A 22,640-nucleotide genomic window follows, 5' to 3' on the forward strand; every position below is an offset into this window, starting at 1 on the left:
CCACATTTTATTTAAGTGTTTTAGGTTAAATCTTCGTATTTTGTGCTAAGGTTTCTCCAGTTACTATATGGACAATTATTAATGAAACACCCTGTATAGTATCACGTTTTCCTAGCACAGATCAAAGGGTTTCGGTGCGAACGCCCGATGCCTTTCCACACATCTGACCTCTGACCTCTACGACGCATTCGTTTTCGCAGTGAATTCAAACTAAATATTGCCTCACCCGAGAATTAACACAGACTGAATGATTTACAGATCTGTACCCACAGATGTGTGGTCAGCTCGTGATGATACATCGGCAGATGCATTTGCAGACGCGTCTGCTGATGTGTAGAGGAGGCATTAGATGGACAAATGCCTTGCACAAGTCGATATGTGACACTGTGTATGTTCATGTTCGGTGCACCGTTGATTTTGATTAATCATATAATGACTCTAGTGTCATCTAAAGACAAATACTTGAACTATAAACGTAACCCTTTTTCAGATATGATTTTGTAGTTTTATTAAACTGTTGGTGAAATAAAACCGTTTTTATTTTTTTTGAATTGTGACACTATTTGAGCGTATGTGCGATATGCATATTCCCAGTGGCTTAAGACAGAGCCTGGCCAGCAACAAGGATTACATTTAATTCATTTTATTCATTTACAATAGTTGTTCGATCAGATTTCTCGTAATCTACGTGTCCAATCATTTAAACCGTTGCCGTTGTAGTAAACTATGAAAAATTTCTCTTCTTGGTTGTCGGCTATCAGGGAATTGCTGATAATAGATTAGTAGTAGTCTGAAAAACAGGGTGACAGACACTATGCAGACTTATGGCTCGACGACCTTTTTCGCACGTGTGGCACCGTAAGTACGCGTACTTTAAGTTTGCCGAGTAAATTCGAGTAAATGTATGTATTTATCCAATAAACAAATGGTGAATGATTTTATGAATAATCATGGCCAAATAGAAATACAAGGAGAAATTTTCAGAGCAAGAAGGTTAGTTACACCAACGGAACGACTTATGCTCTACAACGTATGTCCTACAATACCACACGATTTTCTAATCAATTAGTTACAAAAAATCGGCATAACTCCTGTCTCCCCCATGACTTTCCTAAAAATTAGTGCTTCTATGCCGGAGTACAATAATATTCTTAGTTTTACAAAACAATATATATATATATATATATATATATATATATATATATATATATATATATATATGTCCTCACAGTCTAACGCTACCAGAGTCATTTACCCTTGTTTTTAATAACACGCCATATAAAATATTCATCTCTCAAGACAGTTTAGTTTGCTATAACTGCAAGAAGTCAGGTCACGTTGCAACTCACTGCTTCAAACCTCTTGCTCAATTAACCCATAACCAAATTAATGAAACATCGTTATCCAGCACAACAAACATATCTTTTCAAAAATCCAATGATACAAACCCTTCCCAATGTGAAAAAATTACTATTTCTAATAACCCAGAGATACCGAACAAAGTAGATGCATCAAATAAGGACAGTGGCATAATTAATCAACCAAAACGTAGCTTTGATGAAATTATTTCACCTGAAGCAGATCCATCTTCAAAGGGATCTAAAATCCAAGCAAAAGCTAAAAAAACTAAAACTAGTTCAGCAGGCACTTTTGAATGCTCAGTATATCTCTTACTTGAACATGCTAAAAACTTCATAGAAAATCACTCTCCATATATCACTCTTCACATAGAAAATCTTTCGCTCTAAACTTTGACCAACTTGACATGCTATTAATAAATATAACTAGATCAACAGATCCTATATGCACGATTCAAGAATATACCACAGACCTACCAGCCTTGACCGATATGCTCACTGAAGTTTATATCCATTTAAAGGAAAGATCTATAAAACGCAAATTCACGTCCTTAAGGAAAAAAATTATAAACACCTTAGTAATGAGGCATCGGACTGGGAAAGTGACACATCTCAATTAAGCCAACATTAAGATTTAAGTTTCTACTTCAATAGAATATTGATGGATTTTTCCATCGCCTTGCTATGCTCCAACATCTTCCTCTAAATTCCAGCATCTATACGGCAGAACTATTTGGTTTGTTTAAAGCCATCAAACATGTAAATATTAAAAACATCCCTTGTATAGATTGCAATCCAGCAGAATTTTCAATCCAGCTGGGTTTTTGCAAGATTTTGCAATTTTTTTTTTGTCTGTATTCAAAATTTTTATTTTTAAATTTCTAAATTTTTAAACATAAATTATTTAGTTTCTTGGAAGTAAGACCTTAAAAAACATAGGCCTAACTTACTTCGCACAGAACTGCATATATAGCCGGTTGCAGAGAAAGCCCTTCCGGCCTCTGTGCTGGTCGGTTTTAAGGTCATCAAATACTCATAGACCATTGACAAATGATCGCTTTCCACTCCTTTGGTCTCATAAGCTGCCATTTCCTTTTCCAAAATCATTTCGTAATCTTTTTGAGAACCAATTTTTTTTTGGTTATAAAAGTTTTCTTTTTTTTTCGTTTCAATTAAATCTCAAGTTCTTGTTCCAAAGTAAAATTCACGGACTCCGGATTAGTTGGCCCATCTTCGTTCATTATGTCCTCTTACACTGGTTCCACAGTTACTTGTTTATTTATTCGAATCAACAAATTATTCATCTCTTGTCGCATTGCATTCTTTTTCGGCATGGGGAAATATCCAGGATTGTTTAGTCTTTGGTCATACTTTTTTGATTTTGTATGTACATTAATGTACCTTTAATTTGAGAGAGATACTGTTCCACGATTATGTTGCGTAGTGCTTCCGATAGATTGGCATTAAGGCTAGAGTCCTGGCTATTTAGTTTGTCTAAGGCAAAGGTCATGGTTGTGTCGGCCGTTATCAAATTGAACTCTTTTCTGCAAAGAGTTTTACAAGAGTGGCCATCAAATCATTGATTATTGACTACTCGCCAGCAGAGAATTTTATGGCAGAATCAATGTCTATCAACGCTTTATCGATGCAAACTTTTAGGCTGTAGAAACTTTCCAGCATGCTAAGCTACTCCTAGGGGGGTATAATGGCAAGTTGCCGACTCACGGCTTTGAATAAAAAGGCTAATGAAGACATTTAGTAACTTATTTCGAATTTGACACCTTTGCGGATCCAGCATGTAAAAAAAAGCGCTGGATCCAGCTGGATTGCTCGATGCTGGATCCAGCAATTTCAATCTCTAATCCCTTGTTGTCTAGTCCTTTTCGACTCAGCACAGTCAAAGCTATGCAAAATATAATATACCATAAACACCCCATTGAGAAAAGAAACAAGGCCAAACTAATGTAAGCTCAAGACAGTTTCAGAAGAATCACTTCCTGTGGATACCATCCCACATAAGTATAGAAGGAAATCAACAAGCAGATACTAGTGCGCGTAACGCTATCACTAATGATGCATCAGAAACAGAGTGTCGGAGTGTCACCAGCGAAAAGTTCATTTAAAAAAATAAAGTGTTAGTGCGTGGAATCCAATTATTGTTCCATAGGTTTAATTGTTTGCAAATTGTTATTAACTGTTACCAATTTTTGATTTAATAGTGTTACAAATGTTACAGAAATGTCGCTAATAACCTTCGGGTGGATGTGATTTTGTCTTTTTAAATAAAAAAATGTTAAGTACGTAGGTATTTTGATACCTCATCCAATATAAATAAGTTAAGGATATAGTTTAATACGGTAATATGTGAATGCTTAAGAAATAAAAAAGTAGCATTTTATCATTTCGCGGCAATACTAAAATATAGGGTATTCCATTTAAGAAAACTCAGAAAATACTCATTTCGAGTTTCGGCCAACCCTGTATACTAAAATTAAACATTTCGCCATATTAATTGGATTAAAGTCATATTTTAAGGCAAGGAGAGTATCCTTGCCTTAAAATATGCCTTAAGTAAACGTTTACAAAAGGGAAATAACTTGTGGCAAGTCATCTGCTCACTTTATTTGCTTTCTTACTGGTTCCATGTATACCGAGCTGTAGATGATCAATTTCATACTTTTTGTTCATTGTGCTAGAACCCTTGTTTTGAGAATGTTTTGACAACTCTACAATCACTTTATCACTTTTGTGGGATATGATGCGACCAGATAGATTTCTTTGTTTTCCCCAATATAAACTAAATCACAGTTTTTTTTGTTTTTATATTTTTAGTTTCTAACTTTACTTTCTTAAATTTGTTGAAAATCCCTTTTAATGTTTTAATGAGAAATTTTAGGTATAAATTCAAAAGAGTGATAAATAAAAAAATACTGTTTGCCTTGTACACACTTCTATATAAATTAAAACGGAAGCTGGTGTATGTTTTCAAATACTTATAGTGTGTAAATAAATTTATTAAAATCAGCTAAGTACTTTCAGCATTTTTAATGCCATCATCAGAGCTATCCTATAAAAAGACTAAGTTGAAGAATCTTATTCATAAAAAATTATAAAGTGGATGGACCTAGACCTTACTTTAACTAGAATGGACAGTAAATTAATTTTTTCAGTCTTTAGAAAACCTACTCAGATTGACCATACCATCCCTAGATCTTCTAACCATCATTTTCAATAGAAGCTGGCATCTTTTTATTGCTACATCCATCGTTTACTTAGTCTACCATTATCAGATACTAATTTCAGGTCATAATTAGATATTATCAAACAACTTGCATATAGTAATGGTTACTCCCCTACTTTAGTTGATAACATACTCAACAAATTAAGGAGTAAAAGGAATAGATCCCTAGCTTACAATTATGTCCTTAACAATTCCACTACAGCAGTTATGTATAGATCAATATCATACATAGGTTATCCTTCAGATAATATAGCCAGAATCTTAAATAACATCCCAACCTTAAACTATTATTCAAATTTAAAGAAAATATCAAATCTATTTTTTCTCACACCAAAGATAAAATTGGAAAAACATCGAAAAGTGGTATATACAAATTGTCCTGTGGAGACTGCCCTGTTACCTATGTGGGGAGAACTATGCGACCTTTGGAAACACGCATCAAAGAACATTTATTGTCTTAGATTGACAAATCTAGTTTTGGCAATCACTTACATGCTTCTAAACATAACTTCAGTCCCCAAAGAGATAGTAGGATTCTACATAGTATACCCATTAACAACTATACAAAAATGAATTTACTAGAAGACTTAGAAATTAGCAGGGAACTAAAGAGAAACCGTCAAAATTGTGTTAACACCCAGGTTCGATTAAATTGTGAATTTGATCCAATCTTTAAGAAGTTTCTTTAATTATTTTATATTCAGCATGCTCAACAATTGCTCTAGTTTTTTGAACATTACTTTATAATATATTTGAATTTTCTTTCATTGATTGCAAATAATTAAATATTTTTGATTTGGTCTATTTAATAATAATATTGTTCTTAAAGAAACAGTTTTGGAACACTGAGCTTGTCCAACGGCCAACGGTACATCTCCTTGGTTTTCATCTATCTCGCTTCTATATTTGGTCAGAACTAACTGTTTGTTTTATTTTTAATAATTTAATAATACTTTGATAATTTCATAATTTTCACATTTGACTTTACTTTAAACTTAACAATTGTTATTTAAATTTAACTTTCATTTCATAGTCATTTTCAAATTTTTAAGTAATTTTAATAACACAGATGCCGCTAGGAACTCTTGTTTCCGTCAGCATCCTGTCGTCTTTGAATATTGTCAGTAACAGCTGTTGATTCTAAAAATGGTAGCCATTTTAAAAAAAAACACATTAAATGTGATATTTTATACATTCAAGGGTTTTTACCCTGACCAGTGGTTAGATCCCTGGGTTAATTTTAATACATAGTAGAATGTGTTTGTTCGAAGGTTTCTCTTCATTTGAGGTAGTTACGTAAGTTTCACTTTATATTTTTTTATGAATAAGATTCTTTAACTTAGTCTTTTTATAGGATAGCTCTGATGAATGCATTAAAAATGCTAAAAGTACTTAGCCGATTTTAATAAATTTATTTACACACTATGTCTTTGAAAATATACACCAGTTCCCGTTTTGAAGAGTAATAAAGACTTATGCTGCGATTATTTACGGTGTTATTAATATTGAGATGAGCACAAATAAGGAGTCAACTGTATTCGAAATATGCAAAGAAGGAATTTTAAATAAGAAGTTGTTCATATCTGTCACACACAATTTCAATGGGTATGAGTTTTCAACAAAGACGTCACGCAATGTTAGTAGATTTTTTTGGACAAACTGTGGATATGAAAGCATTTCAATGTATGTACCAGCTGCGATTTAGTTTATATTGGTGAACTTAGTAGAGATCTATCTGGCTGCATTATATCTCACAAAGGTGATTGTAGAGTTCTCAAACCAGCATGTGCCTTAGCAGAACATGTTATTCAAAATAACCATTTTATGAATTTTTATGATACAAAAATATTAAACACAGAAAAAACAAACATAAACGTACTTTTCTTGTGATGGTGTATATTAGTAAGGGTTCTAACACAATAAACACAAGTTTAAATTTGATAGTAAAATATATAATTATTATATTCTTTCTTTTAAAAAATAGTCATTTATCAGTTCATAATATATTTTTATTTTCCCACACTTAAATAGAATTAATTATCACTATACGCTATAACCATAGTTACATTCAGTCTTTGTCAGCCATGTATTCACTACTTAAAAATTTGAAAAATCAATCAAAGAATTTTCATTTAGATCATTACTTCAAAATTTACTAATCTCTTAATTTTTTTAAATGTTTTTTTGTGAATAATTATTGTTACTTTTTTTATATAATTTAAAATGTACAACAGCCTTTTACTACTTTTAATTTTATGTAAATTAGACAACATGTTTTTATAATCTAAATTTTGGTTCTAAAGTTTTTCACTGTAACATTCATACACATTTTTTTTCTTCTTTTATTGCATTGTAGAATTTCTTGAAAAAGTAAATAAAGGTTTCCGAAAGCTTTAATATTCAGATAAATTTTCAATGTGCCCATACCTTATACAGAGTGGGCCAAAGAAAACAGTCCACCTTGATATTTGGCAATATTTATTAGATTTTAAGGAAATGAAGAAACAGGTCGATTTTTGATCTAAGGGGGACACATTTTTACGGTACATACATCTGTCATTTGTCAACCACCTTCCTTCCATTTCCCCACTCCTTATTTTTAAATAGGGAATAGGGTTCGTGTGCTACCTCATTTGAATGGTTATTCAATTCCCTATTCAGTAATATTAGCGTTGAGATAATTGTATATACAGGCTGTCCAAGAAAAATTATTTTTAATTAAATTAATTGACACAAAAAGAAGAATACATGCAATTTATTTAACTCAAAATACATTCTACTACTGACAGAATACAGAGAAAAATGTTTTTAGTGCCTTCGTTATGAGATTATTTGCTAGTTTGATGTCTTCTATTTCGTTTTCTAAGTCTTGTATACGTCTAGTTAGTCTATGTTCATAGAGGTCGTTGTTTTCTGGGGGAATCCATTTCTTCTTTCGTGTTTTGAAGATCATCTTTGTTCTTTCCAATTTGACATTTAATTGTATCCTTGGTCGGATTAATCTGTGGTCGCTCCTATCGAAAATTTGTTAAGTACTTCAACATCTTTAATTATTTCTTTTCTATTCGTTATGATAAAATTTATCTCATTTTTGACACTGCCATCTGGGCTAATCCATGTCCATTTACGCTGAGGATTTTTATCGAAAAAAAAAATTCATTATAGATAAATTTTCGTGGTGTAAGAAGTTGAGCAGTCTTTGCCCTCGTTCATTTCTTTCGCCGTACTCATACTTGCCCATTGCTACTTCTGCATCATCTTGTTTAAAACCCATTTTCGCATTAAAGTCGCCCATAATTATTGTGTAATATGCTGGTGTAGTATGTAATGCTGTTTGTAGGTCATCATAAAATTTTTCAATTTTTCAATCTGTACTTATTCTCAAGGAAATTCCACCCCAAAACATCATAGAGACTCCATTAAACAATCTTGTCTCTCTTATGTTACGCTGTGCATGCCGCTTACCTAGTTGACAAATATATCATATAAATGTCGGTAAGACCTTTTTACGTTATGTTCTTTTCTGTTTTTACAGATTTGCTAATTGTTATTTTTTATTGTTAATTTAGTTTTGTTTCAGCTGAAACACATGTTAAAGAGTATAACCACCTATTTCCTTTGTTTCTAAAGATATCAGGGACATTAAAAAAACAAAATGTTGACAAAATATAAGACTACATATAATACGATTCCGATGTATGCTAACATTAGTACCTCATCCTCTACAGGGTGTCTCAAACTTAACATAAGAAAAACATTTGTTTTCTTCCACCTGTACTAAGTACAAAAGAGAAGTTTGAGTAATAACAACTGTGTAAAGACTAAAGAAATATCTAAAATAATATAAAAAAAAATAGGAAAATCCGTTATTACGTTCACAAAATAATCAACTATGAAAATGAGAATCATTTTGTGTATCCCTAACTTATGCCTCGCGGTATATTTATTTTGCATAATTAGAATACCGCTTAAAGGAATATCCCTGTTTAAGGAATAGAAATTTGAGGTGCCGAAACGTTTCTATTAGCGACAAATGATAGGTTATTGGAATATCCCGGTTATAGGAATAATTTTGATTGTCACCAAGGCTATTCCAATAAGCGGGTTCAACTGTATATACAACCAAACTTATATGGAATCACCATGTATTTCAAAGCAATATTTCCTTTGAAAAACTTGTTATTGTTGCGAAGAATAAAGGTTTTATTAAAAATAAATAAAACGATAAGACAATCAGATAGTACAGCTCGGTACGGTAAAGGTTATTTGCTTGAGTTGCAAATTGAACGAAAATTAATAAACTAACTTTTGCCTCCAAAAACGAAACTATGCCTCATGTGGAGTTATAAAACCTATAACGGGGAAAGATTATTGGTCTTGTAAGTAATGTTCTCAGATAGACATAGCTGCAGAACTAGGCGTAACACAGGGCGTTCTGTCGAAAACCTAATCTAGGCAACAGGAACTAGGAAAGCTCAAAAATAAAGCAAGGGTAAGTCGCCAAAAAGTAGTAACGGCTCACGATCGTTTAATTGTCCAATAGCTGGAATACACTTAACGATTTCTCACCTGCAGCTCCAAAGGCAGCATTTTGAGGCTACAGGTGTAACTGCTTCAGTTGAAACGATGAGAAGAAGAGTTCGTACCAAGAAATATACAGCAGGAGACAGTTACGAGTTCCCGTATTATCCACGCAGCACAAGATTGGTCGCCTAAATTTGTGTCTTCACCACCAAAACTGGAACATTGGGAATTGACAAAATGTGCTATTTTCGGAAAAAGTGGGGATTTGTGTAAAATCAGATGACCTACGAAATCGTGTACTTAGATGTCGAGGAAGACAAGCAAGAACGAAAACTGTCAGATCTGTTCACAAATATGAAAGGGGAAGTGTAATGTTCTGGAGAGGAATTGTGATCCGTAAAAAAACTGCTTTAATTATCCTCCAATCAACTTTACTGCTCATAGGAATATTGATAACCTGTAGTTTGGCTCTGGAGAGGTGCAACAGGAGAAAATTTAATTTTCATGCATGATAATGGACCTCCACATACCTTTAGAGTGACTAGAGACATCATTGAAGCAGAAGATAGCACTTGACTGGAGTGGCCTGCTTGCTCACCCGAGCTTAACCCTACAGATTATTTGTGGAATATGCTTAAAAGAAAAATTATAGCTCGCCGGGATAACCCACAAAACACCGCACGGCTAGTACAAACTGCTCTTGAAGAATGGAGCAACCACAACAAAATGTTGATAATTTGATTAGGAGCGCGATAACGCAAACTGAAGCTTGCATAATACTCTGGGCTAATTAGCAAAATACAAGGAAAAGTTACTTACTTATTCCTCTTCACTCCATGCGGAGCATAGGGCGTCAACTGTCTGCCTCCATTTTGTCCTATCCTTTGCACTAATCTTTATTTCTGCCCAGGTTTTCCCAATAGCATTAATTTCTTTGTCCACACTTCTTTTCCACGTTTCTACGGGTCTACCTGGTCTTCTCTTGCCATGTGGTGTGTATTCTAGGGCTTGCCTCGCTATGTCTGTATCAGGTCTTCTTAGTGTGTGCCCCATCCAACTCCATTTCCTTTTGCATATTGTCTTAGATATAGGTACCTGGTTAGTTCTTGTCCATAATTCTTGGTTTGATATGCGCTTCGGCCAGTAAATGTTAAGAATCTTCCTTAGGCATTTATTTATAAACACTTGCATCTGTCTGATACATTTTCTTGACACTTTCCAAGTTTCTGCTCCGTATAATAACACAGTCTTCACGTTGCTGTTGAATAATCTTATCTTGGTTTTACTTGTCATCTGACGTGAAGACCACATTTTTCTTAGCATATTGAATGCGTTTTGAACTATTCCTATTCTCCGTTTTACGTCCTCCTCCGTCCCTCCTTTGTTGTTCAAAATACTGCCCAAGTAGTTAAATTTCTCTACCGTTTCTAATTCCGTGCCTCCCAGTGATATTCCCATTTCTCTTGGTGTATTTATTTTCATTATCTTAGTTTTTCTGACGTTTATGTTAAGTCCGACCTTCTTCCCTGCCTCTGCTACTTTTTCAGTTTTGCGTTGCATGTGTTGTCTTTTTTCCGTTAAAAGGCATATGTCATCTGCAAATTACAAGTCCTCAAGTTGGTTAAAAACATTCCATCTTATTCCAGTCTTATTACTAGTAGCCTTAGACTTGATCCAGTCGATTACTATCAGGAATAAGGTTGGAGAGAGCACAGAGCCTTGCCTTACTCCTGTACCAATATCTATTTGTTCTTTTAACTTGCCTTCGTGGACTATGCGTGCTGTGGACTCTTCGTTAGAACAGTTATAATTCTGATATACTTGGGAGGCATTCCGTATTTCTCTAGCAATTTCCATAAGGCTTTGCGATCTACACGATCAAACGTTTTCTCGAAGTCTATAAAGTTCACATATAGCTTATTCTGCCACTCTAATGATTGCTCTATAATCGTTCTCATCGTACAAATGTGGTCAATGCAGGATCTTCGTGCCCGGAATCCAGCTTGGTTTTCCCTTATAATTTTATCAAATGCCTTCTTCATTCTTTCAAGCATGATTCGGGTCATTATTTTGCTTGTTGTGCATAGCAGGGTGATCGGCCTCCAATTTTCACATTTGGATGTGTCGCCCTTCTTAGAAATTTTTACAATTAAGCCTTGCGTCCATTCTCTGGGTAGCTCTTCGGTTCTCCAAATGTTATTTAAAAGTGTGTACAGTATAGAGTTGGACGTTTCGATGTCAGCTTTGATTAACTCAGCAGGGATATTGTCTATTCCGGCAGCTTTTCCTCTTTTTAATTGATTAATTGCATCTTTTATCTCTTCATGGGTGAATTCTTCGGTGTTCATGTTCATTGGTTGTCTGTTAGGTTCCTCTTCTATTTCGTTTATTATATTCTGTTCTTCATACATTTCTTTGAAATATTCCATCCATCTAGTAAGAATTTTTTGTTCTGTTTTCAGTACGACACCATCTTTATCTTTTATTTTAGTGGTACCATTTCGACTTGTTCTTGTCAAGGTTCTTGTGATGTCATACAATTTTTTTTAGGTCGTTTTCTCTTGCCGCATTTTCACCTTCATTAATGAGTTCGTTTTGGTATGATCTTTGTCATTTCTTGCGCTTCTTTTGACTTCTTTATTTTTTTCCCAGTATTTCTGTTCTAATCGTTGCTTCTCATCGTCGTCTTTCATTCCTAGTAACTTGACTTTAATTTGTTTACGTTCTTGTATCTTGTCCCATGTTGTTTTTGTCATCCAGGTTTGTTACTGTTTTTCTTGTAGCCAACTGTTTCCACTGCCGTTTTCTTTATCGTCTCTTTATACTTGTTCCAGAGTTCCTCAACAGTGGCTTCCTCTATATCGCCGACCGTTCTCCAATTATTCTGCATTCGCTCTCTGAATTCAGTCTGTACGTCATTTCCATCTCTGATCCAGTGAAAATTGTATTTTTCTCTATTCGGCGTTCTCTTTGCTGCTGCTCGCAGCTTAACTGTAAATTTCGCTCTCACTAATACATGATCGGACCCTACATCTGCCCCTCTCATAGATCTTACATCCAGTAGTGATTTCCTCCATCGTCTATTTATTGTAATGTGGTCTATTTGGTTTTGTACTTCACCTCCTGGAGAAATCTACGTTATCTTGTGTATGCGCTTGTGTGGAAAGATACTTCCGCCAATCATTAAGTTGTTTTGGGCACAGAAGTCAGTAAACATTTCACCATTTTCATTTATTTCTCCTAAGCCTTCCATTACAAACTCTTTTCCCTCATTTTCTCCACCTATTTTGGTGTTCATATCCCCCATCACTATTAAGATATCACTTTTATTATTTGCCTCTATTCTATCATATACAGCTTGCAGTTGCTCGTAAAATTCTTCTTTCACTACCTGTTCTTTGTCGTTGGTGGGAGAATAAACATTTATTATTGAGAGGTTGCGAAATCTTGTTTTAAACCTTGCTACTATAATCCTATCTGTCACACCCTCCCAATCTATCAATGCTCGTGCTGCGTTTTTTCCCAGCATTATGGCCACTCCGCCCTCATGTTTGGCAGTTTCCTGTGTATGTCCCGAGAATAAGATTGTTTTTCCATTTTGTAGTCTCGTTTTTCCACATCCTTTTCACCTTACCTCGCTTATTCCTAGGATTTCTATTTTGTTTTTGTCCATCTTAGCAGCTACCTGATTAGTTTTGCCAATCTCATACATAGTTCTTACATTCCAGCAGCCCATATATATAACCTTTCTCGTATCCATTTCCATAGCACTTGTCGTCATCGTTTTATTCAGGCCAGTTCCGAGGCATCTTGACGATTCCATAACAAAATACTTTTTACGTGGTTGGGTTGTTAGCCCAACGCACAACCCTCCTCCTTTCTCATCCTGGACTTGGGACCAGGCAATGGCGGAGTTACAAGGAAAAGTTACTTACCAGCAATTTTATTGCTAGAATCGAATCTTTGATTGTATATATTAATAATAGATATAGGTATGCAAAGTCCGCAGATAGTGTGCTACTTTTTTTATAAACAAAACGGCGCCCGAAAATCGTATTTTTTCCATTTTTGCTCTATAACACCAAAGATTTTAATTTTACACCAAAAACAGTGAAATAAAAATTTACCGTAATTAAATTCTGCATAGAGACGTGTTTTACCCGATTTACTTAGATGAAAATTTTTCCCGCAAAATGCGGGTATTTCCAACAAAATCTTTAATTTTCAACTGAAATTTTAGATAGGTAATTGTTTATCAATAATTAAATAACTTGGCAATATAAGAGCTCATTTTTATAGATTATAATTCCAGAAGCCGATGGAAATTGAATAAGTACTTTAGCAACAATTGAATTGTTAATTAAAAATTTATGGTCGCTATATTAACCACAATAATTATGATACATAAGAATGACTATGATTTTTGTAAAAAAAGACACTGTACTAATGTACTTTATAGAATTGAAATTGGACTATTTAAGCGGCCTCAGGAATATTTTAAAATTATAAACAATTTTTTGGCTTAAAAACAATTAGAATATCTCGGGAAATATTTAATTAAGTTAAATCATGAAAACGGTATTGGAAAAAAGCGGCAGGACACTTATTTTAAAAGAAAAAACGTTTAATTGTGATAAGTGTTTCCTGAGATACAACCGGTCAAAGTTGAGCGGCATTTACGGCAAAGATATGGACAGTAGGATCATAATTTCAAACCATCGCCTTTTTAGTTTTGTCCTCTTTCTCCACACTAATTTTCATGTTTTTAAAATACTCATAACATATATTATTATAATAAAAACTATCAATATTACGAGTGAAAATTGCCAAAAATAGCAAAATTTCAATCAAAAATTAGGTTGGAGAAAATGTAATCTCAAAGTTCAAAATCGGTATACGTTAAAAATATGCATTTTCTCGGCTTCCCATGGAGAAATTTTCTTCATTCTTTTTTTGTTCCCAAGTAACTCGAGTAGAGCCATCTAACTAACGCATTATTAAATGTCAAACTTGCTTTTGTTTTGCTATAATAGATTAATTTATTTATAAGAAAAGAAATCTACATATTTTTTCAGTTGTAGACTTTTTTTAAGTAAACTTACTACAATTGTACCTTTTATCGTTAAAAACACAAAAATTCTCATTTTAGAGCTATATAATTATTTAAACAATTTTTATTTAAACAAATTTAAAATGTTTGTTATAATCAATAAATTAATTTATTATAACAAAACAAAAGCAAGTTTGACATTTAATAATGCGTTAGTTATATGGCTCTACTTGAGTTAGTTGGGAACAAAAAAAGAATGAAGAAAATTGCTCCATGGGAAGCCGAGGAAATGCATTTTTTTAACGTATATCAATTTTGAACTTTGAGATTACATTTTCTCCAACCTAATTCTTGATTGGAATTTTGCTATTTTTGGCAATTTTCACTAGTAATATCGATAGTTTTTATTATAATAATATATGTTATGAGTATTTTAAAGATATGAAAATTGGTACGGAAAAAGAGGACAAAACTAAGAAGGTGATGGTTTGAAAATTATGATCATATTTTTTATATCTTTGTCGTAAATGCCGGTCAACTTTGACCGGTTTTATCTCAGGAACCACTCATCACAATTAAACGTTTTTTCTTTTAAAAGAAGCGTCCTTCCGTTTTTTTTTTCAATACCGTTTTCATGATTTAATTTAATTGAATATTTCCCTAGATATTCTAATTGTTTTTAAGCCAAAAAATTGTTTATAATTTTAAAATATTCCTGAGGCCGCTTAAATAGCCCAATTTTAATTCAATAAAGTACATTACATAGGTACAGTTATTATAGCGACCGTAAATTTTTAATTAACAATTCAATTATTGTTGCTACACTGTTCATTTAATTTCCATCGGCTTCTGGAATTATAATCTATACGAAAAGAGCTTTTATATTGCCAAGTTGTTTAATTATTGATAAACAATTATTTATCTAAAATTTTAGTTGAAAATTAAAGATTTTGTTGGAAAAACCCGCATTTTCCGGGGAACATTTTTATTGAAGTAAATCGGGAAAAACACGTCTCTATGCAGAATTTAATTACGGTGAATTTTTATTTGGGTTTTTTTGGTGTAAAATTAAAATTTTTGGAGTTATAGAGCAAAAATTGAAAAAAAACACAATTTTCGGGCGCCATTTTGTTTATAAAAAAAAAGTAGCACACTATCTGCGGACTTTGCATATTATTAATATATACAATGATAAGATTCGATTCCAGCAATAAAATTGCTGGTAAATAACTTTTCCCAAAAATGGCCTATTATCCGATAATCTGCCGAGGCTATAAAGACTAGAGGTGATAACAGTGACAACAAAAAAAAACAAAAAAAAAAATAAAAACAGTTTAAACATTATTAGTTTTACATTGAAATTTTTTATTCTATTGACTTTAAAACAACTAGTTTCAATTTGTTTTTTAAATACTATATTGTTTTATTTAATTATTATGTATTTGTTATTAAATTGCTTTAAAATAAATATTGTTTAACTTCATGTGTTCGTTTTTTTTTAAATCCGCACAAAATAATAAGAAATATCACATGGTTCCATATAACTTTGGTTGTGTGTAGGTACCTTATACGACAAAGTGCTACTTACATCAGATATTTTCATTCCGTCGAAAATGCTTTGGAAATTCTAGAACTCCACATATTACAAGTATGCATACAAATGACGGAAAAAGAAAAGTTTCAAAAGATAAAATGCCGTAATTGGGTGCACTAGAATTATTTTTAACGAAATGGTACTTTTTACGAGTCACATACTTCAATAAATTTCTGATAAGGTCTGAGGACGTTGACAACTATTGTGCTAGTTTACGTATGCGAAATGGCGTAGAATAGGCAGAATGTGTAATATTATAGGTTTTCAGGTGTTTTTGTTAATTTGGATTATAGTTTGTTTTAAAGTTGCTATAGCAAATGGTAAGTATTTATGTCATTTTCCTATTTGCTATAAAGAAACAAAAAATTTTAGTAGAATCTTATAGTGAACTGAAATCAGTAAAAAGAAAAGAAAAATATCTGGTTTTTTGTCATTTTAACAACTTCTTTTTGTATTAACCTCATCAACCACTCAATGTTATTAGCGGGAAGACAAAATGTAAATAATTACAATATAAAATTACAAATTAAATTACAATTTCAGTTGGTATGTTAATTAAAAATTAAAGTTATGTAATATTAAGATCTATGAAACATAAAACTAATTTGCAATTTGTTAAGGATATTAAAGTCCTTAGATAGTTACGTAAGTTTTTAAAATTGCCATTGGTAGGCTATTGATTATGTATTTTAGAAAGGAACTACAACGTTAACGGGATTTTATTGTTTCATATAGTCAATGGACCTTTAAATATGAAAAATCCCGGAGTGCTACCATTTAAAGAGGTGCGTTTTTGAGAAAAGGGTGAATTAGTCCCTAGGCACAGCGCGAATTAGAGTGAGTTTTATGCACGTTTGGTACAAATACGTCTACAGAAAAATTGTTTCAGGTTAAATTTATAATCAAAATATCACATTTTAACGTCAAAAATATTTTTTTTTACAAAAATCTATTCAAAAGAAAAGCAAGAAAAAACACGAAAGATGGCAATTTTATTTCTTGCCCCATAACTTTTTTCCACGGGAATATAGATATAGGCATTGTTTCACGGAAAAAAACTTCCATCCTTTCTCTTTAAAAAAAAACGTTTGGTAGAAGTCTCTATAATTTATAGTTTCAAAAATGATTTTTTAAAGTTTGCCACTCACAGCAATTTCGGGCCATTCTCCTTGTTACTTCGCAAACACTCTTCTGTAACTTTTTTTTTACGTATTTCTAGGTATACAATGTTACATTTAATAGGAAAAAAGTCAATTACCTTTAAAATGGTCTATTGTAGAAGGCTGTATGACTATTTTTAAGCAAGATATGGTTTTTCGAAGTTTTATACTTTTAATGATTGTTGATATATTTTAAGATTATTTTTAAATTTTTCACTATAACTTTTTCATTCAAAGTCATTCATTATTGTACTCATTTGCCCTCATTTTCGGAAGGTAAAGTAACACTTTATTGTACTGAAAGAAGAATTTTACTTTACCTGCCGCGATTAACCTTCCGATGACCAACCTTTTTTTTTGTTACACGGATGACCAATGGGGGGAAAAATGAACCCAGGTCAAAAATGTCAAAAATGACAATTAACAAAAAAACTAAGTTTTTTTTAATTTTTAATTTTTTTTTGACATGGACTTTATGTCATTCAGCCAGTCACAACATGAGTATTAGTGTCATGTGTAGTGTGTATGTTGAGTAAGTGTCTTGTTACTTTGCAAAGTTGACGTCATTAGCGTAAAACTACTTGTAATTACACATAATAGACGCTATTTTACTAAACATCAACTTCAGAATATATTTTTTATTCGTAAAATATAGGGAATTTTTTTTATTTCAAAATATGAGGATATCTAGAATGATATTAAAGTCAAATAAAAAAATAATGAGTTAAAAATTAAAAATAATTTTGAATTTATTAAAGAAAAACATACGCTGGGGTCACAATTTCCCCCTCTTGGTCATCCGAAGGTTAATCAAATTAACCGAGATTGAATGTAAGTGGTTGATGACAGTAATCTAATGGCGAGTAATTGAGTGGACTTAAAATGTATTTACTGTATTTATTAAAAATTTTGTACGCAATTTGCGATATTATCAATTAAATGTATGTCTAAAAGTGAAATTCTGTAGTATTTTCTAATTATATTCATATAAAATAAACTAAAACTTTACCGATTTAGTAATTATTCAATGTTGATAACTATCGATTAAAAATCGAAAGCGGCCATCTTGCAAGTTATCTGTCATCGCTGCCATGAAATTATTATGACGTCTAAAATTTAAAAAGTTCTTAAATTGTAAATTGCAAGTAAGTGTTAAGACCAATATTAAATTATGTTGGCAAATATTATTTTTTTATCAATAAAACATATCTTAACCGATTGTCAAATATACCAGCAAACAAGAAGTAAACTCAACCTTGTTAGGGACATATCTGAGCTTCTTAGAGACAATACAAATATCAACAATATACAGTTTTTAACGGAAATAGGAATAAAAGACTTTTAATTGTATCACAAATTTTTCAGGTAAGTATAATTTTTGTTAGTACATATAAATATGTATCTACTTAATATTATAACCTCTTTTTATTTTTAATATGTATTTTCCATTGTTGTCGTTTATAACCCCAGTGGTTCGGACGACATTAAATTAAAAAAATAATATGTTGGCGATAACATTTTATAAGTACCACGTCAGTAAATACTCCTTATCGAACTCGTCTGTTACTCGCCTCGCTCGCTGCGCTCGCTCTTCTCGTAATATCAGACTCGTTCAATAAAGAGTCACTTTACTGACTTAGTACATAAATAACTATTATTGTACATTTAGGTGTATACATTGTACAATAAAAAAGAAAGCTTATTTTCTTTACTTTAAAATGATTATTGATGAGATGATGTAAAAAACTATTTTTAAACAAGATATGCTTTTTCCCAATAAGTTGGAACCATATTAAAAATTTTTTTATTATTAACATTATGAAAAAAAAATATTTTTTTATGAAATGCTCTGCATAGTCTAAAACCTAAGAAGTAATCATCAGATATAAAATATTATCAATGGTGTACGAGGTATGTTCAAAATATGAATTTCGCTCAAGAGTAAAATACTTTTATATTTCACAATATCGAAAAGCGTTATTAAGGAAAAGTGTTTGGAATTAAAAATTATGTTATAATATGCAATTATATTCTTTTAATTGAAAAAAATTTTAAATTTTAAAATTTTTCTCAAATTACAGATACCCTTGGATATTCTACGTATATCTTGTTTAAAAATAGTCCTAGAATTTTTGCAATACACGATTTTAAAGTAAAGAAAATAATATTTTCCGCAAATCGCCAGGAAATTTTGACATTCCTGTCAAAATTTCTTGAAGAAAAAGTCAGGACTTCCTTACTGTAAGGAAATGTCATTTCCTTACTGTAAGGAAATGATATTTCCGTACAGTTGTTAGTGTTCTACATAAATGATAGAAAACACATTGCTATTAAAACCTTGTAAATTACCCTAATCATTAAATTTTCTTTATCTGGAGCTTCCTGGATAAATTTTTCAATTTCTTCCTTCGTTAAAATCTTAGATTTCTTTGCCCTATAACCTTGAGCTTGCCGTTTCAATAAAGAACGAAGTTTTGAGTATGTAGATATATCTACATTGTGTTTAAGTGCAAGGGTTGACTTCAGCATTGAATAATTGGCCCATAATGTTGAAGATTTCATCTTTAAACAAAGGTCTAGGAAGTATGCCATTACAACATTTTCTGAGAAAGAACTCGTATTTTTACTCATGCGATAATCCATAAAACGTCTGTATGCATTTTCGTACTTTTCTCTTGATTTCTTTGGCAATAATTCTAATGAAGCAGTATTCACTGCCTCAACCAGCTCTGGAGGAGTCCCAGGAATGGAAATTTCATCATCACTTATCATTTTACTTTCGAGAACACCAGCAATTAAATTTATAAGCGTCAAGTTTGACAATTCAACCTCAATACGTTTCCATAGTAACCCAAGTAATTTTATTAGGAATTTCAAAGCACCATTGATTTGGGAATAAAATTATCGCGTTTTTTTTTAATCAATCAATATCTGTCGAATTTTAAACGATTTGCGGAAAAATAGTATGTTTACCTCGTAGGAAAAGCCACATTCCTGGACTCTGTGTTGCTAAGTCTCGGCTTGCGCCTCGACTTAGCAATCTTCACAGTCGTCCAGGAATGTTAAGCTTTTCCTACCCGGTAAACAATGTACTATTTTTTATTCCACAATGTATATACCTAAATGTAGAAGAGAAAAGCCGTAAAGAGAAATTAAAAAAATAATAAGAAATATAAAAAATCATTAATAAAAGTATAAAAACTTGAAAAAGCATAATATGCTTAAAAATAGTCGCACAACCGTATACCATTTTCCGTTTTAAAGGTAGTTGACTTTTCTTTCTACTAACTGTACCATTGCATATATCTAGAAATGCGTTGAAAATAGTTGAAGAGTACAGGGGAAAAACAAGGAATGTCACTTTTTCATGAATTTTGGCTTTTCTCACCATGTGGTAGCAAAAACTGAGTACTATCGACTAGACTATCGATTCAGAACAATAACCTAAAGATCAGTCTATAAAGATTTTTTAAAAATTTGTATCCAGGCGAAGGACCAGGATTGTCCGCACGCCACTGGACAAAAATAAGGAATGTTAGCAGTTTTTTGGTGCGTTATTAAATTAATAAGTTAATATAGATTAATATTATATTAAGATTATAGACTAATAATTGCTAGAATTCTGCTAAGAATCTACTAAGTAGTTTTTAGATATCATAAGAATTTAACCTTTTTTGGTGTTTATCTCAATATGTATAAAATGTGACATTCCTTGTTTTTACCCTGTACTCTTCAGTTACAGAACAATGTTTGCGAAATAATGGGGAAAATGGCTCAAAAATGCTGTAAGCAGAGAACTTTCAAAAATCCTATCTTGGAAACTGTAAATCCTACCAAAGGATTTACAGACTTCTACCAAACGTCATTTTAAAGTGGAAGGATGGAAGTTATTTTTCGCTGAAGCAATGCCTATACTTATATCCCTGTGGAAAAAAGTTATGGGGCAAAAAACAAAATTGCTTTCTTTCGTGTTTTTTTCTTGCTTTTCCTTTGAATATATTTTTGTAACAAAATATTTTTAACTGTAAAATGTGATATTTCGATAGTAAATTTAAGCTAGAGCAATTTTTCTGTAGACGCGTTTGTACCAAAAGTGTACAGGGGGTGTAAAGCTAGTTCGCGTCCGTAGTAGAACACTACACGTGCACCCTGGGTAACGCTAAATGAACTAGCACAAAAGGCGCCAGACAATCTTGAATCTCCTGGCAATTCAAATATCACAGAAAATCTTTCCAGAAATGACACTTGTAAATGGACCTTATCAGGACCACTTGACCAAAGAACTCGGACCAAGCATACGAGTTTGCCATTTTAACATAGAAGGCATAAGCAGGGCAAAATGTTAAATCCTGCACAGATTTTTAAAAGACAACGAAGTTGACCTAGTAGCACTTCAGGAAACGCACACAGAAAACGAAGGTCAACTAAGCTCAAGAGGAAAAATCCCCGGCTATGATCTTCTGGGCGCTACCTACGATAGAGCTTACGGAGTGGCAAAATATGTCCGTTCAAACATAGAAAATGCAGCATTAATCTCCACTTCTACCGAGAACAACATCCACGAGGTAACTGTGAAAATAGGCAATGTCATAATAGCTAACATATACAAACCTCCTGCTATTACCTGGCCTGTCCAAGTTCTTAATCCCTATGAACACCCAGCCATATACGTAGGCGATTTCAACAGCCACCATGAGATGTGAAAATACTCAGACACTGACAGAAATGGCACGTCCCTTGTGGAATGGGCAGAGGAACATGGTGCCCACCTTCTATTCGACGCCATAGATAGAGGCACTTTCAGATCTGCGGCCTGGAGGAGAGAATATAACCCTGATCTCTGTTTTGTTACCATTGACAACAAAGGACAACCGCTAGCAGCATCACGAAGGGTTATGCCTGACTTTCCACATAGTCAACATCGCCCCGTCCTAATCAAGATCGGTATCAGCATTCCGATTATAAGATCGTTCCCACGCCCCAGATGGAACTTCAAGAAATCTAACTGGTCTGCTTTCACCAGTAACCTTGACAAATGCCTAGGATGGATTCCACCGAAGAGCCAGAACTACGGGAGACTAACAGGAGCAATAATCACCTCAGCAAAAGCGACAATCCCTAGAGGATACCGCAAAGAATATATCCCTGGTTGGACAGAACAGAGCGAAAAACTGTATGAAGAATATTGCGAAGATGGAAAGCAGGAGATTGCAGACGAAATACTCCACAGCATTGATGCTGCCAGGCGTGAAAAATGAACCCAGACAGTAGAAAACCTAGACTTTCAGAAGTCAAGTCGACAAGCCTGGTCCCTACTACGGAAACTCGGAAGTAGCAACCCACCCGCTCGCCAAACCAACCTAGTAACTCCAGACCAAATAGCTACGGACATAGTGTCAACCTCTAGGGCACCTCAAAATCGTTTACATACAATTAAAGTAAAAAAAGACCTCAAAACCATAAAATCTAGTCTTGCACACTCAACAGAATATTCCAACCCATTTACGCATGAAGAAATATCGCAAGCCCTAAATGAAATTAAAACAGGAAAAGCGCCGGGTTTCGACGCCATTCACGCTGAGTTCCTCAAACATAGCGGCAGATTCACTAGGCAATGGCTCGCAAAATTCTTTTCTGACATCCTTCAAACGGGAAACGTCCCCCACCAACTCAAAAATGCAAAAATCGTCGCCATTTTAAAACCAGGGAAAAG

The 22,640-nt window shown here is 33.0% G+C and overlaps 2 protein-coding genes across 4 annotated transcripts in view; one reads left to right on the forward strand and one right to left on the reverse strand.

Annotated features, from left to right (window-relative positions):
* LOC126889553 (stearoyl-CoA desaturase 5-like) overlaps positions 1 to 22,640 on the reverse strand; it is a 185,778-nt gene that overhangs the window by 143,738 nt on the left and 19,400 nt on the right. The window contains exon 1 of one of the 3 annotated variants that reach the window (XM_050657927.1): positions 15,762 to 15,909. The exons of 1 other annotated variant lie outside the window; for it this stretch is intronic. In XM_050657927.1, coding sequence (XP_050513884.1) covers positions 15,762 to 15,776 — 15 coding nt within the window. In that variant the 5' untranslated portion in view covers positions 15,777 to 15,909. Of the gene's footprint in view, positions 1 to 9,942; positions 9,962 to 15,761; positions 15,910 to 22,640 lie in introns of those variants that run through there. One more of the 3 variants, XM_050657930.1, reaches the window with a different exon arrangement.
* Positions 15,944 to 22,640, forward strand: part of LOC114331250 (trypsin-1-like) — a 123,399-nt gene continuing 116,702 nt past the window's right edge. The window contains exon 1 of the mRNA XM_028280747.2: positions 15,944 to 16,087. Coding sequence (XP_028136548.2) covers positions 16,012 to 16,087 — 76 coding nt within the window. The 5' untranslated portion in view covers positions 15,944 to 16,011. The remainder of the gene's footprint in view (positions 16,088 to 22,640) is intronic.

The sequence above is a fragment of the Diabrotica virgifera genome, chromosome 8 (genome assembly GCF_917563875.1).
Source record: "Diabrotica virgifera virgifera chromosome 8, PGI_DIABVI_V3a".
Lineage (NCBI taxonomy): Eukaryota > Metazoa > Arthropoda > Insecta > Coleoptera > Chrysomelidae > Diabrotica > Diabrotica virgifera.